General features: G+C 38.3%; 4 protein-coding genes across 5 annotated transcripts; 1 reads left to right on the top strand and 3 right to left on the bottom strand.

The window, feature by feature from the left end:
- Window positions 1-64: 64 nt before the first annotated feature.
- On the bottom strand, window positions 65-3,566 carry LOC114160326 (60S ribosomal protein L3). Of its 2 annotated transcripts, none has more exons than XM_028042884.1 (8): window positions 2,607-3,566; window positions 1,878-2,273; window positions 1,209-1,368; window positions 959-1,119; window positions 765-866; window positions 524-619; window positions 302-421; window positions 65-181 (listed from the first exon to the last, which is right to left on the bottom strand). In XM_028042884.1, exons 2-8 carry the CDS (start codon window positions 1,947-1,949, stop codon window positions 122-124), a joined length of 771 nt encoding a protein of 256 aa, XP_027898685.1. In that variant the 5' UTR covers window positions 1,950-2,273; window positions 2,607-3,566; the 3' UTR covers window positions 65-121. The 2 variants fall into 2 exon arrangements, with proteins under 2 accessions (XP_027898685.1, XP_027898684.1); XM_028042883.1 differs by having other exon boundaries at window positions 1,209-1,489; window positions 2,081-2,273; window positions 2,607-3,564.
- A 1,116-nt stretch (window positions 3,567-4,682) lies between these two features.
- ndufb10 (NADH:ubiquinone oxidoreductase subunit B10) lies at window positions 4,683-6,922 on the top strand. Its single transcript, XM_028042886.1, has 4 exons — window positions 4,683-4,931; window positions 5,037-5,175; window positions 6,363-6,502; window positions 6,776-6,922. The coding sequence occupies exons 1-4, from the start codon at window positions 4,784-4,786 to the stop codon at window positions 6,862-6,864; spliced, it is 516 nt and encodes a 171-aa protein (XP_027898687.1). The 5' UTR covers window positions 4,683-4,783; the 3' UTR covers window positions 6,865-6,922.
- Window positions 6,923-8,039: 1,117 nt separating this feature from the next.
- rps2 (ribosomal protein S2) lies at window positions 8,040-10,329 on the bottom strand. Its single transcript, XM_028042878.1, has 7 exons — window positions 10,225-10,329; window positions 9,806-9,943; window positions 9,637-9,726; window positions 9,001-9,108; window positions 8,597-8,930; window positions 8,262-8,353; window positions 8,040-8,168 (listed from the first exon to the last, which is right to left on the bottom strand). Exons 2-7 carry the CDS (start codon window positions 9,938-9,940, stop codon window positions 8,088-8,090), a joined length of 840 nt encoding a protein of 279 aa, XP_027898679.1. The 5' UTR covers window positions 9,941-9,943; window positions 10,225-10,329; the 3' UTR covers window positions 8,040-8,087.
- Window positions 10,330-10,897: 568 nt separating this feature from the next.
- Window positions 10,898-13,507, bottom strand: rnf151 (ring finger protein 151). The gene is made up of 4 exons (XM_028042880.1): window positions 12,656-13,507; window positions 11,975-12,144; window positions 11,781-11,877; window positions 10,898-11,482 (listed from the first exon to the last, which is right to left on the bottom strand). Exons 1-4 carry the CDS (start codon window positions 12,656-12,658, stop codon window positions 11,015-11,017), a joined length of 738 nt encoding a protein of 245 aa, XP_027898681.1. The 5' UTR covers window positions 12,659-13,507; the 3' UTR covers window positions 10,898-11,014.
- Window positions 13,508-14,228: the final 721 nt, after the last annotated feature.

Consider the following 14,228-nt stretch of genomic DNA (forward strand, 5'->3'; position numbering starts at 1 on the left):
GAAAAACATATTTCTATTTCTGGTAATATTTTAAGAAAGACAAACTCAAAAAAACAAACAAACATGTGAATAAGTAAAATATATTTATTGTTCTGCAAGTAGATTATCAGAAGCCATTCTTTCAGGCCTCCTCTGACAGAGGTTGCGGCATTGTCTTTAGAGGATCTTTTTTCAGTGGCCCCTATGAACAGAGGAGAGGGTAAATGTTTAAAAAGCTTCTGATCCTTAAATTGCAAAGACATGATATGGTAAACTTGCTTCTGGTGTTGTACTTATTGAAATTACGCTTTAATACACTCACCATAAAAACTCTCTTCTCTTGGGCCGTTTGGAAGCGCCCATGGCTGAATTTGGAAGTGGTGTCGATGAATTTGAGCTCAATGGTCTCCTCGGCCCTGCGTGACGTGAGCGTGAGCAAGGACTGCAGAAAGTTGAATTTCAACTTTAACTTCAGTATTTCAAATCACAAAGGTTTATCATCATACCTGAACGATACGTTTTATGTCAAACTAAGTCTCCCTACCTTTCTGAGAGTGAGGACACGTTTTTTAGCACAAACAATGCAGCCTTTCACCATGACAAAATCATTATTTACTTCACCGTAGTGAGGAAAACCCCCCTATAGAGAGAAAATACAGAAAACTGAGCTGACTCCTGAATTGATTTTAAAGATTTTTGCTCATCTTTACAAGGTTGCCAATAAATTTGGAGAGTGTTGTGAATATGAGTGTTATCACAAGCAGTGACTTGAGTTCAGATAGTACCATTGGAGTGATGGTTTTCTGACTGAGGTCGTAGCTGGTGGAGGCACTGTTTCGCACCACCTTTCCATCCTGGATGTGAACGCCTCTGCCAATACGAAATATCTGAGGACACATTAGGAAACCTCAAAGATGAAGACAGTTATCATCATATTGAACTACTCATTTATTTATAGTTTTGAGAAAATCAGGTTAACCTTCTTGTTGATCTCAGCGCGGTGCTGATAGCCTTTCTGACCGGCCCGAGCTATAGTGAAGGCCACACATGCAGGATGCCAGGCACCAATGCAGGCCACCTTTCTCAGCCCCTTGTGGGTCTTTCTGGGAAGCTTCTTCGTGTGCCAGCGACTTGTAACTCCTTAATGTAGGAAGCACAGATCCAATCTATCTTGTCATGTGTATTATGGACAGTCCTGTTACTGCAACAAGCTATAACACAGATCCTACCTTTGAAGCCATGACCTTTGGTGACTCCAACGACATCAATCATCTCATCCTGGTAAAACACTGCAGAAATGGGCACGGCTTTCTCCAAGTGCTCCTTGGCCCAGTCCACTTGATCTGCGGCTCTGCCTCCATTCAGCTGCACCTCCATGATGTGAGCCTTCTTCTTCTTCTGATGCGACTGAATCTAGTCGCATCAGTCTAGATGCGACTACAGCCTTCAGTCTAGTCGCATCTAGACTGAAGGCTCAGTCTAGATGCGACTGAGCCTTCCTCAGTCGCATCTAGAGACAAGACAAAAGAGCGACAAGTAAATCAAGCTCTGAAGTCTCGGGCAATTGTGTTGCCTTTAAGTGGGGATGAAAGACATCTGGCTTTCAACCAGCTATAATTAGGATTAGTAGAAGTCATATTTAAAAACACGTCATGTTGTTATCAGCTTTGTGCAGAAAAAAGGATCCATAAAGCCATTTTAAGATCTGACAACTTTTCCAAGCTTTAAATAATCTGCTTCAGCTGCCAGGATTGACCCTGAAAAAATATTTTTAAACTGATATTTGAAACTGGACTCCTCAGATCTCCTCAGACTCAGTGTCGTGGTCTGAGCCAACGTGCTAAGGATTTACAAGCTGTTCTGTCTGTTGCCTGCTTCTTTTGAAGTGGTGTCATTACACTGTGGCGCAGGTGAATTAAGCCCACCTGAGAGTGAACAATAACCCTGATGACTGAACAGTACTTCTTCATCAGATTACAATCCTTGGTAATTATGAGAGATGGTAATTATTGGCATTCAAATAACAGAGAATAGCACGTACTAACTACGTTTCTGTGTCTAGAAGCTAAACAACTTCACTGTTTTTCTAATATGCGCATACTTAGGCCAGGGCGGTGCACTTTCCTCAGAGTGTGGGTCATGCTAGCTTTATATCCCAGGAAGGCAATGAGGTGGATGGGGTGGCTGGGGTCGTCTTTGGGCCACGTGTAGACCCTCCCCCGGTGCTTCTTGCTGCGCCTGTGGGGCAGGAACCCCATGTGCCTGTGGCGTGGGGCGTGGAACTTATGATGAGACTGAAAAACACCATAAACAGCGCTGAATAGAAGCCGATGACCACCTGAACATTCAATTGACGTAGGTGAGATTTGCACTGAAACATTAAAACAACCTTTTCCAGTCATAGTTTTGAACTAATCCACAAACATTCTTCACATTCTGATATTTTTAAATGTGTCCAAATAAGAACTAGAAATTCACTCTATACATAACCAGCTACTAATCTAAGTGTCCTCTTTTAAATCCATCATCCAAAAAAACACATGCTTTCATGTCAAGGACAGAATGGGATACAGCCATGAAAAATGTACAAAATTATAACCCAAAGTAAGCAGTGACCCAATACTGACCATGACTTTGCAACCGTCCAAGCGAAGGAGAGCAGGAAAAAGGAACCTGTACTGCTGCAAGTGTCACACATAAGATGATACACAGACTAAGCACTCTAATTTGGTGTTTTGCCCTGTCCAAGAGACATATTCTCTTTCAAACCAGGCGATCTTTGCCAAGTTCTGACAGGAGAAGACAACTACAGGGAAAAGGGTAAAGCGAAAGGTCTGAGGTGGGTTGGGAGGTCCAGTAGACGGCAAACATACAACCAATAAAGGAGAGAGGGAGGACAACAAGGGCTTCACTGTCAAGAAACTAAGGTTTAATTGGACTTTATTTATCCCAGCCAGCGAATTAAATATTTTACCTTACCCTGATGAGTCTTTACTTTCTGCTCTAATATGAGATGGACTTTGTTGCTACAACAATCAGAATGTAGACAATTCCTTGGGGCTCTGTGAGTGTACATACTCATATGATCATGGTACCAGCTAAAGATAGACCTACTAGAAGATGCAATGTGATACAATAATATCTGAGTCATCCAAGAGAAGACTTGAATCAGATATGATCAAATATTTTAATTACTTCTCTGTAAACACAGCTCGCTCCTAAAGTTTCCTTTGAAAATGAACCTATGGCAATCATCAGTCCTCAGGGATTGAATTGTTTCTCTGATAGGTTTTTGTATTTCAATCAGACTGTCTAGGAGATTTTAATTAGTAGTTCACAAGTTTTTCTTTTTCCAGGGTATGAATTCAAAGATGAAAATTCAACTTTCTTTAAAGATCTGGTTACTGAACTTGAATATGAATCATGGTTATCTATTAGCCATCAGTAAGTAGGATGGAAAGGGAGGTAAAAAGAAAACATAATATTGTCAGGTGAAAGCTACAAAATGAGGTCTTTCAGAGACATTTTTTGAGTAACCAAGTCTTGAAAATAATCCATATGCTAGATTTTTTTTCTGGCAAGAATGCCAGAAAAAAAAGTCTCTTCTGTCCTACCATTACAAATGTGAAACAACTGTTTGGTAAACCAAGGTGATATTTTGAAGAATCAAAGGATATGCAGAAAAGTACCTCAAGTACAGTGAAGGATCTATTATGCTGTGGGCCTGTTTCAAAAAAAACCCTAGGATCCTTGTTTAAAATAATTGAAGCATGACTCTTTCATAATCTACACATTTTGAATAATACCCTGTTAGACTGTATCAGAAAACTGAAAAAGGGGTCATTAGAGGATCTTTCAGCAGAATAACCTGAAGATAATAGACACACAAGATTAACAACAAATAGGGCACTGGGGCTTTTTCAAAAGAATGAATAAATGGATTTAAATTAAATGTTGGATTTTGTACTTTTTGATGTGCAAATATGTACCTGAAAATTGATAAGATGCTCTGTCAGGAAAAATATTCCTAATTAAACAGCAGACAAAATCATATGAATCTCCTTCATTTTAAATTTTTAAATTGTCGTACTTTACATTTAGCTTTCTATCAAAGGTCAACAGTGCCAGAGTCCAACAAATAAATAATCTGTCAAAGGAATATGAATGTTTGTGATGGTTGAAATAAAGCTGGAATAAATACAATAATTAATTCTGCATAGCACTTTAACTATAAAACTTTTTTTTTCTATTATAGTCTGAAATCCGTTGAGAGACTCTAATTACTTAAGCTAACAAATAAAACAAATTTTGTAAAACTGAAGAATGAGATAATTAAATCAACACTAAAACAATTATGTACACACTTTTAACGTTTTAATCAGTGATTATTTGCCTATTTTCAATCAAATAATTAAAATATGTAAATGTTTACATTCCCTCCATAATTTGTTAAAAATGTAATTATTCATGTGTAGCTTTTGAGATCTTTCTAGCTCTCTAGCACCTTCTAGTGGATTTAAAATGCACAACAGCTCAACCTTTATTTTTCGACCTTTGTGTTTTAAATATAATATTCGAAAAAAATGTCGTTTTATTTTATTTTTTTTACATTATTTCTCATCAAAATCCTTTCCCCAAGATAATCACAAAAAACGCAGCTGTTAAATATTATTTTTTTATATATATTTTGCTGACCTCTAATTCGCCATTGTGGTGTGTCTGCTACGCATGCGCCACCTCGAAAGGAACTCTGTCGAGGTCGAACGGTAGGATCTGTATAATCTTGAGCAAAACAAGACACAAAATGCCCGACGACTATGATAAAGCAGCATACCCCGAGCCTCCGCGACAAACTCCGGCCGTGGATAAGCAGACGGCGCTGCCAAACCCAGCTCTAATTCTGTCTAAACTCTTCTATTACACCGTGGACCTTCCTGTCACCACATTTAGAGGTAAGAGAAGCTAACGGGGCTAACAACAGGACACAGTGCAAGCTAACATCGCCTTCATTTGGTTTTCCTTCCCTCAGCATGAAGCTTGTTTCTCTTTTTATCCAGATACTATCGACAGCATTCGGTCTAAAAATAAGCTGGTCTACTACCACCAGAAGTTTCGCCGTGTTCCCGACCTGATGGACTGCAAGGAGGGAGACTTCACCTGCTACTATGAGGCTGACATGCAGTGGAGGAGAGACTAGTGAGTTGGAACAAATAATATAATAATATATAAACTTTTGCAAAACACTGTGTGGGGGAATATTAGACATAATCCTGACGCAAGGAACCGTAAGGCTCTAAATCTGCAAAACAATACTATAAAAAAGCTTTTAAGCCTGTTTATGAATTTGCTCTTGGGAGCAATGGAGTCCACAGAAGAGGTGTGAATCTGTTTAGAGTTCAATTTGAGTCTTCATCCGGCTTCTCTGAGGCCAAATGCGGTTCTAAATAGCTGATATAGGAATAATCAGTGTTTTCAAAAAATAAGTCTAAAAGACTTGCATTAGCAGGGTTTCTATGCATTTTCATTCATGCAATATATCAATGAAAAGCCCACAACAGAATGACTGTAATGGTACAAAGAATCCTATTTTCATTCAGTGAGTTTTGTCATTATTTTTCTCATTAGGCAACAAATCACATTTCTGTTTTTTTATTTCACAAATGAGCAATTTTCTTTTCAAGAAAATGCATTCACTCTACTTTTTTTTTTGTGGAAGTTTAATATTTTTCTTTCCTCTAAAACCCAAATATATTAAGTCATGTTTTTTCAGCTGGAAAACAAATTTGGTATTGTAGATATAAATGAATAAACTACTTTTTATTGAAGAATCAATAAGGTTTTCTGGCTCTAATCTAGCTGTATAGCTCTACAGTAATCAATCAAATTTTATTTGTATAGCACATTTCAGCAGCAAGGCATTTCAAAGTGCTTTATATCATATCAAACACAGAAACACAATGCAACATAGAATCAACAATCAAAACACGACATGAAGTCAGGTTCCATCAATAAATTTGTAATTGATTACGTTTCAAATACAATCCTAAACAGGTGGGTTTTTAGTCGAATTTGCATCCATGAAAGGTTTACCGGTTACACCAAGTACCGGTTACAGTAAGTCCACAGACTGTACTGGGTGGAAGCTAAGATACTACTGAAATGCCATGAAGAGTTTAAATGTAACATTTAATTACATTTTATGGACAGACCAGTGATATATCTCACTTTGTTGTTTTCAAGTGTGTCTTGCCATTAACTTGCATACTTCCAAAGTGTTCGGATTTTGTCCAATGTTGAACAGGATCAAGGAAAGGTGTCACTTCTGTTCCTCTGTGGAAAGTAAACTTGGTTACCACTTTTGGTTATCATTTTTCTCGCCACAGTAAAGTGGATCAGGAGATTGTGAAGGTGATCCAGGAACGAATGAGGGCCTGTCAGCAGAGAGAAGGGCACAGCTACCAGCAGAACTGCACCAAAGAAATCCAGCAGTTTAATGAGGTGACCAAGAACTTCCAGTCACGCTGTAAGTATCTCACTGCTGAAACCTGGACACATTTAGTGCAACATTACAGCTAAGCCACAGTGTTACTGTGCATTACATTTTTACATTGTTATGCATAGAGATGTGCATTTAATTTTTTTCAAACAGAGCAAAGACTGGAAGGACCTGGGCTCTAAAATGATTTTTGTTGCTTGTTTTAAAATAAAAACATAACTTTGAGTTCAAGCAAATCATGAGAATGTTTAGATTTAGGGAATCCTTGCACGTTTTAATTGTGGCCTAATTCTTCCCCAGATGGAGACCTTGGGGCCTACGCTAATGCGAGGAAGTGTCTAATGAAGCAAAAAGAACGAATGATGGCAGCTCAGGCCCAAAGTGCTTAAAAATGGTCCTTTCTGTCCAGTGTATGAATTGTAAAATAAAGTTTATGTGAGTAAAATGTGTTTGTGTGTGCTTTTTTTTAAAATCCCCCCACCCACATTTATTTTTCCAACATTAATGTCAACTGGCTGCTAACTTGACCAGTTCTGCCAGGTTGTGAAAAATCAGAGCGGTTCAGCCGATTTTGAGTTATTTCAGCTTGGTTTGTTTTTGTCATTGTCCTTAAATAAGTTCATTCACATACAAAATATCTTCATTGCTGAGATTTATTTATATATATATTTATTTTAAAAATCTGAAAAATACTATATTTTTTATTTGAAGAGGTCAAGACTCAAATGGGTTTTTAAATTCTATGTTAATATAGAATTCTGCTGTAGCATTTAATTCAGTGTTAAATTACCATTTTATAGTTACCTGATCATCCTTGAATGTGCTCAATTTCAAAGTTACACCGAGTTATTTTATACTAAAAATGGTTCATCTGCAATCCAGTTAATCTACCAGTAACTCAAACCAAGTGGATCTATCAACTGAACAACTTGGATTGGAATGTGGCAAATGAGTAGAATGCCTTTTGTTCTAGATTTTTCCCCAGGGACAGTACAGAAGTAAATCTAGAAACCTGGATTTAAACCCATATACAGGTTTTTCTTAAAGTGAAGATGTGCCCATTTTTTAGGTCACTTAATGAAATATCCACATTTATTTATAAAATACTACCCTGAAAGTCTGAACTAATTATGCATTAAGATTATAGCCTGATATTTAAACTATTGGTAATCATTTGGTAGAACGTCTTTTGGATTCTCATACATATTTAGCATGGGTATTCCTGTCAGGGCTTACATTTTCTAGATGCTAGGTATGTTTAAATCACAAGTTTGCTCAAAAACTCAACATGCATGCTGAAAAATACATAAACTTTTAATTTCTCAAAAATTGCCACTTTTCAGTAAGAGCTCCTGAGCAACACCTGCCCATGAAATGGATCAATAAATCCCAACTTATTAAAACAGGTTAAACTGAATTTGTATCCCAATGTTGCCACCTCCAAGCAAATTCTTTAATCTTACGGTGAAATAAGTTAAAAGTACAAAGTCAGCAGCGGCACTACTCTTATTTTTCAGATTGCAAAAGAAACTTGTGCATGATGCAAAACTCAAAACGCATCAAGTGGTATCTCAGAACGTTTATTCAACGATCTTCTGTATGTACAAAACATTTAGGAGGTAGGAGCTGGCACAGTCTGGCCCCGCTGCACAGACACCCTGGTGTGAGTCTTAGCCAGATGGTCGGTGAACTCCTGAAAAAACAAAAAGATTTGACCAAAACTGTACATATACAACTTTTAAAAAAAATTAAATTAAAAATTTTTACAAATATCAATTGCACTGACCTGGTATGGAGACTTTGTGAAAATCGTTTCCTTCCACAGATCAGGGGTCAGATAGCTGTAGGTCTTTGAGATGGCATCAAAGGTGGCCTTAGCTAGTAAAGATAAAGGTAATTAGTGGATGATGCACAAAACAAACACAAATCTGTTCTAAAAAATAAAGATGTTCAACACAGTAGCTTGGGAACAGAGAAGACGTATGGTATTCGTTCTTTTCTCTCCTGATAATAAAGACAGCAACACCATTGACGAGGTGAAGCTGAGCAGAGCAAAGAAGAAACTCAAAGACTCATTTGTTCTGCATTAAACTCCGAACACCTAAAGAGTTACCAACTTACCAAAGTTGCCAAGCGTGGCGGTGCAGCCCCTGGCGGAGGTGTAGCAGTCATCAATACCAGCCATCATGAGCAGCTTTTTGGGCACAGGCGCCGACACAATTCCAGTACCACGGGGAGCCGGGATGAGACGCACCAGTACCGAGCCACAGCGACCCGTCACCTTGCAGGGCACGGTGTGGGGTTTGCCGATCTTGTTACCCCAGTAACCTCTCCTGACTGGAACGATGGACAGCTTGGCCAGGATGATGGCTCCACGGATAGCTGTAGCTACCTCCTTGGAGCACTTCACTCCCAGACCAACATGGCCGTTGTAGTCGCCAATGGCAACAAAGGCCTGTAAATGAGGACGGACAAAATTAGAGGGCAACTATTCAACAAAACAAGTCGCAAGACACTCAGTTTACCTTGAATCTTGTGCGCTGACCAGCCCTGGTCTGCTTTTGGACAGGCATGATCTTCAGGACCTCGTCTTTCAGACCAGAACCCAGGAAGAAGTCAATGATCTCAGACTCCTACAAACAGGAACAACATCTCATCATCATGTAATAATAATAATATTTTTAAAAGGCTGAGACTTTTTGGTGACGACTACCACCAAAAAGAGAAAGCTGGAGGAAAAGACAATGACACAGAATAATAGATTTGAGATGCGTTGGACAAACTGACAGATGTAGAGAAAAGATGGAAATGGGAAACGTGGGTGGAAGGATGTAACAGATTCTGTCATGACAGAAAAGCAACTGGTTGAACAAATGGAAAGTTGTAGGACAGATGGAGAGGTGGACAGAAGGATAAGTTTAAAGTGACAGAGCTTGATAACTTTTTGAAATTGCATTCAAGATGTGGCATATGAAAATAAAAACCTATGGGGATTATCACTAATCACACAAACCGGTAAAAACTACATACATTAGGTAATATGTCACATTTATAACAGGGACAGATCACAAAAGCTTAGATTTAAAAAAAACACATTCCCTAGAATCACACAGTAAGTAATATTCACTGCATATTTTATATAAAATAGCTGATTTTCTTACCTTGATGGGCAGAGAGTAGAGATAGATCTCCTCCAGAGTCTTGATCTTCATGTCCTTAACAAGGCGGCCCAGCTTGGTGACGGGAACCCACTAAAAGGAAAGAGCATCACCGTTAATAAGTAACACTTTAAATCAACCGAGTTTAGCTTGATCCAAATAAAAATCCTACCTCCTTGTCTTCGGACTTGCCACCCCGAGCACCGCGGCCCCTTCCACGGCCCCTGCCGCGTCCACGGCCACGACCGCGGCCACCTGCGCCAAAGCCTCCGCGAAAACCTCCTCTACCACCGGCGTCGTCCGCCATTTGCTGTAAATGTTCAAATCAAAACCAAACATTGGATTATCTGCTTTACCTGGATAAAATACAAGTTTAATCATCTCTACAAGACACGAGCATCGCCGCCATGTTTTGCGATTTTCTTTCATTTAAAAGTGTACATTTAGTTCCCATTTGCACGTAAATACCCACAGATAAATAAGAACGGACGTCTATATGTTTGACTGGGTGTTAAAATAATGTGTTTACGTGAACGATGCATTGGATAATTAAAGATTTCAACACAAGAGATGAACAGCACGTCCACTTACGTGATCAGTATAACAGGAAGAAGAACCATGAGAAGTTCCGCCGGGTTTTGTCTGGATCGTGTCATCGCGATATTTCCGTGAGGAGAGAATCTGCTCTCTGCTGCTTCTATTGGTAGCTTTTGCAAATGTGATTCCTACCCCACTTAATATTACATATGTTTAAAAATAGATATTTTACAAAAATACTATAATATTTCAAATATAATAAAAATACTATATCATAATAATTGCTGCAGATATATAATTTTTCCCTTTCCAATGCTCTGCTATGGTTTAAACAATTAAAAGAAAGAATAACACACATTATTCTTTCTTTTAAGGTGGTATTATGCACCTTTGTTTTAGGAAACTTGAAATGTAAAGTGTTTTAAAGGATTCAGGTATGTATTATGATTTTTAGTATTATTGTTATCACTATTCAAAATGCCACCAATGCTATTATAATTTCTTACTCTACATAATTACATATTTTGTATTCTATTAATTTATTAGTCTTGCTGAAATGACTAATGAGCCAAGCAATCTTAGTATTAGTAATGTCAAGCAATCTTAGTATTGCTTGGCTCATAAATAGTCAAAGTATTCATAATTCTAAATTTAAAGTGTTTGTACTAATTATCAATCAACAACAAACTGATTCATTCTCTATCCCTAAGGTAAAATTCACAGACAATTTAATACTGAATAATTTATTTAAGAAATAATTAGGTCTACAGAACAAACTGGCCAAAGAATCACTCATTTTAAGCACATCACCTGAAGAAAACAAACACATGAGCAATTTGCTCCCTTAGCAGTTGCTGTTGCTTGAAGACCCACTGGAACTGCCGCTGCTCTCTCCAAGGTCCACTTCCTCTTCCACCTCGTGTAGGTCATCCATTACCTCCAGGCTCTCACATATTAACCCTATTTGCCTCTTCATGTGGGCCATGGTGCTTTGCATCCTTTTCATCTTCCTATGTAGGGCCGTGGCGATGGCCCTGTGGTTCCTCTGCCTGGCCTCGTACTCCTGCCTCAGCTGTTTGTAGCAGTTGTGCTGAGTCTGGGTGCTGTGAGTGAGTATTGTCCCACAGCCCATGTGGCAGGGCTGCCGCCAGTGCTCACAGTGGCGCGCATGAGTGTCAATGTCCCTGCGCAGGAGTTGCGCCCTGCAGCCCTGGTACGGGCAGGGGATGAGCTCGTACAGGCAGGTCATGCTGTGGCAGTACTGCTCTGAGAGGGAAAAGGTCTCTGCACAGCCACGGATCTCATTTTTACACTGTGACAGAGATACACACACAGATTTTTTTTTTTAACAATTACATAATTTAAATTAGGCACGCAATATTTGGCAGAGTAACTCAGGAAACAAAGGAATTAATTCATATTGAATTAATGCCAAGCAAATGTGGAATTAAGCATTACGTTCCCAATGTCAAGTTTGTTTGAGTAGTCAGTCATATAAAGTGTAAACAAACCCTATAAAATACTCTTCGGCCAATAAGATATTGAAGTGAAATGTCTAATAAAAGATATGACAGTCCACAAACATATTTAAACTGGTTTTAATTTCTTACCTTTATTTTCAAGCGTCCAATCGATTTGCTCAGCTTGAACATGACAAAGATCAGGCTTGGGTTTACCGGCTTCCTGCAGCAGGGGCAGGTCTCCTGTCTGCACAAGATAAATATCAGCTTGTCGTTACTTCTCCACTTGAGCAATAAATTAAAGTTCATATTTCAAAACTGTTTAGATGTAAAGTATTGTAGACCTTTTCAGCCACTGTAAGATGCATTTCTTGCAGAAGATATGGTGGCATGCACTTCTTACTGGACATCTGAGGACCCCCTGACAAATGGTGCAGATCAAATCGTAGTCCGGAGGGTCTACGAACAGCTCCACGTCGTAGCCCCCACTCTGTGCTGAAAGGTCTGGGTCAGCCTAGTGCAGTGTCAAATCTTTATTATAGCATAGACTTTGTTGAATAACATTTGGTTATGGAATAAAAGCATCATAGGAAAACTGAGAACAATCATAAATGAAGCAACATGTTCTCTCTAACATCATGTCCCCACAGCTCCCTACAATAGCTCTTTGGCATAAAGGAAGGGGCAACAAAACAGAATTGTTCTGGAAAGTCATATGACCAATCACATGATTACAAAAAAATAAACATTACACACAGCAATTTTCTTCCCTTTTTGTCATTAACTAGCTCCTATTATTTTAACATCATGTTTGGCTTATTAAGTATTTAATTAATTCAAATATGAACTGTAATGATAAAAGAAGTATTTGCTTATTTAGTTAGAGCAAAATACAAATATCTTCTTTCCCAAAGATTTTACCATTGTCTATGTTTATTATTATTTTTTTTAAATATAATTTGTTTATGGTATCCATCATAAATAAATAAAATGCAACTAAAGCAAATAAACTGGTGTTTACTTACCATGGCAACTCCTCGTCCCTTATGGTGTTTCCATTCTCGGCGCTGCTTTACTCCATATTATCGATCTCTCACATGTCACACACAGACACACACCCTTGTTATCAATGCAACACACACATGAACATTCCTGACAGAACATGAAGAAGAGAGTGCGCCCGGACAAATGGAGACTTTAGGTTTTTACTGTAAGCAGCGTCCTTTCCCTGCTGTTCTAGCATCAAACTCAAGCTTCCCGTGTCTAACGGGGACTTTTAAAACCTGCACTTGCCTATTGTTGTAACTGAACCCATATAAAACATTTTAAATCTGTCTGCAGTAATCTTAGTAACTCTGTTTATTCAGTCTAAAAAACCATTTCAGAGCTAGGACTGGGACAATGTTTATTTCTAGCAAAGGTAACAAACAGGTTGGCACGACAATGAAGCCGCCATATTGGAGAGGGACACCTGTGATCACATATTAAAAAGTCTTTCACCACCCCATCTTCAGTAGACCTCTGGATGGGAGAGGGGTTTATCGTGTGTTTTATTCAACTTGCTAAGATCGCATAGTTTTAAGCAAAAAGTTTTTTTTATTGCAAATTAATGCATATATTTACTGATAATAATGTATTCTCATTTGCAAATCAATGCCACTGATAGCTTATCTTACATGGAACATCATCTGTGTGTTTATTTTGTGCAAATAACATATTTAAAGAGTTTATCAAGATTTTAAAACTATCTCATTGCGAGGTCAACACTGCAACCACTTCTTTTCTGTGGTTTCTTGCGTAACTTTCAAGGTTCTAAGTTATTTTATTTTCTACAACAGAAACATCAAGAACCTCCATGTAAACCTCCCCCACAAACGTAACAGGTGTTATGCCCAGAAATGCATGCCTGCCGAGAATTGCATCCCCTGTCGCGGGAGCGCGCATCGCTCTAAACTCTCGCATTTTAATGAGGAAACGGACTGAAATATGACCGAAGACGAAACTTTTAAAGATATTCGTAACAATATCACGTTTCTTAAACATGTCAGCCTTAAAACGGTGGGTTTTATATCGCAGATTAATTGAAATAAATACGGTTTTTACACATTTATTGAGACAAATGAGTCGAACGTTTTTCAGTCCGTGTCTGAAGAAAATGCTCTCCGCATTTGGTTTGAAATTTCCCGATTTTTCTTTTAACATCATATTAGCTTAAAGTATTACAAAACAGAGGCCCATTATGTAGAACATTTTATATCATGCTTAACTGTCTAGCATATTAATGTAGAGGGGATGCATTTTAATGACTGAGCCTGCCAATATTTGTATCCCCTGTCTATTGTTGATATGAAACGTATAGCAGTTGCACAGAGAATAAGTGTCATTACGTAGAAAAGGTGAAGTCCCTCTTAACTCTTCATTTCTTCAAGTTAGCAGAGGGATGCATTTTCTGGCATAGCAAATTATTACCTTGCCAATACATGTAGGCCTTATATATTTTCCACAAATATAATTCTACTGATACAAAATGTATACCAGCAGTTCATAAAACAAGTGTGATTGTATAGAAAAAGTAATTTCACTCTTGACTCTTTATTT

This window comes from Xiphophorus couchianus, chromosome 16 (genome assembly GCF_001444195.1).
Source record: "Xiphophorus couchianus chromosome 16, X_couchianus-1.0, whole genome shotgun sequence".
In the NCBI taxonomy this organism is placed as follows: domain Eukaryota; kingdom Metazoa; phylum Chordata; class Actinopteri; order Cyprinodontiformes; family Poeciliidae; genus Xiphophorus; species Xiphophorus couchianus.

What these genes read in the sequence shown, in the direction of transcription:
- ndufb10 (XM_028042886.1), top strand. Translation starts at nt 4,784, where the DNA reads ATGCCCGACGACTATGATAAAGCAGCATACCCCGAGCCTCCGCGACAA. An exon ending in TCCTGTCACCACATTTAGAG is followed by an intron (nt 4,932 to 5,036) that starts GTAAGAGAAGCT and finishes CTTTTTATCCAG; the next exon opens with ATACTATCGACAGCATTCGG. An exon ending in ATGCAGTGGAGGAGAGACTA is followed by an intron (nt 5,176 to 6,362) that starts GTGAGTTGGAAC and finishes TTCTCGCCACAG; the next exon opens with TAAAGTGGATCAGGAGATTG.
- rnf151 (XM_028042880.1), bottom strand. An exon ending in ATCTTACAGTGGCTGAAAAG is followed by an intron (nt 11,878 to 11,974) that starts GTCTACAATACT and finishes TATCTTGTGCAG; the next exon opens with ACAGGAGACCTGCCCCTGCT. An exon ending in TTGGACGCTTGAAAATAAAG is followed by an intron (nt 11,483 to 11,780) that starts GTAAGAAATTAA and finishes TCTCTGTCACAG; the next exon opens with TGTAAAAATGAGATCCGTGG.
- LOC114160326 (XM_028042884.1), bottom strand. Translation starts at nt 1,949, where the DNA reads ATGAAGAAGTACTGTTCAGTCATCAGGGTTATTGTTCACTCTCAGGTG. An exon ending in TAATTCACCTGCGCCACAGT is followed by an intron (nt 1,369 to 1,877) that starts GTAATGACACCA and finishes CAGAAGAAGAAG; the next exon opens with AAGGCTCACATCATGGAGGT. An exon ending in AAGAGAAGAGAGTTTTTATG is followed by an intron (nt 182 to 301) that starts GTGAGTGTATTA and finishes CTCTGTTCATAG; the next exon opens with GGGCCACTGAAAAAAGATCC.
- rps2 (XM_028042878.1), bottom strand. Translation starts at nt 9,940, where the DNA reads ATGGCGGACGACGCCGGTGGTAGAGGAGGTTTTCGCGGAGGCTTTGGC. An exon ending in GTCAGCGCACAAGATTCAAG is followed by an intron (nt 8,931 to 9,000) that starts GTAAACTGAGTG and finishes CCTCATTTACAG; the next exon opens with GCCTTTGTTGCCATTGGCGA. An exon ending in TCACAAAGTCTCCATACCAG is followed by an intron (nt 8,169 to 8,261) that starts GTCAGTGCAATT and finishes TTGTTTTTTCAG; the next exon opens with GAGTTCACCGACCATCTGGC.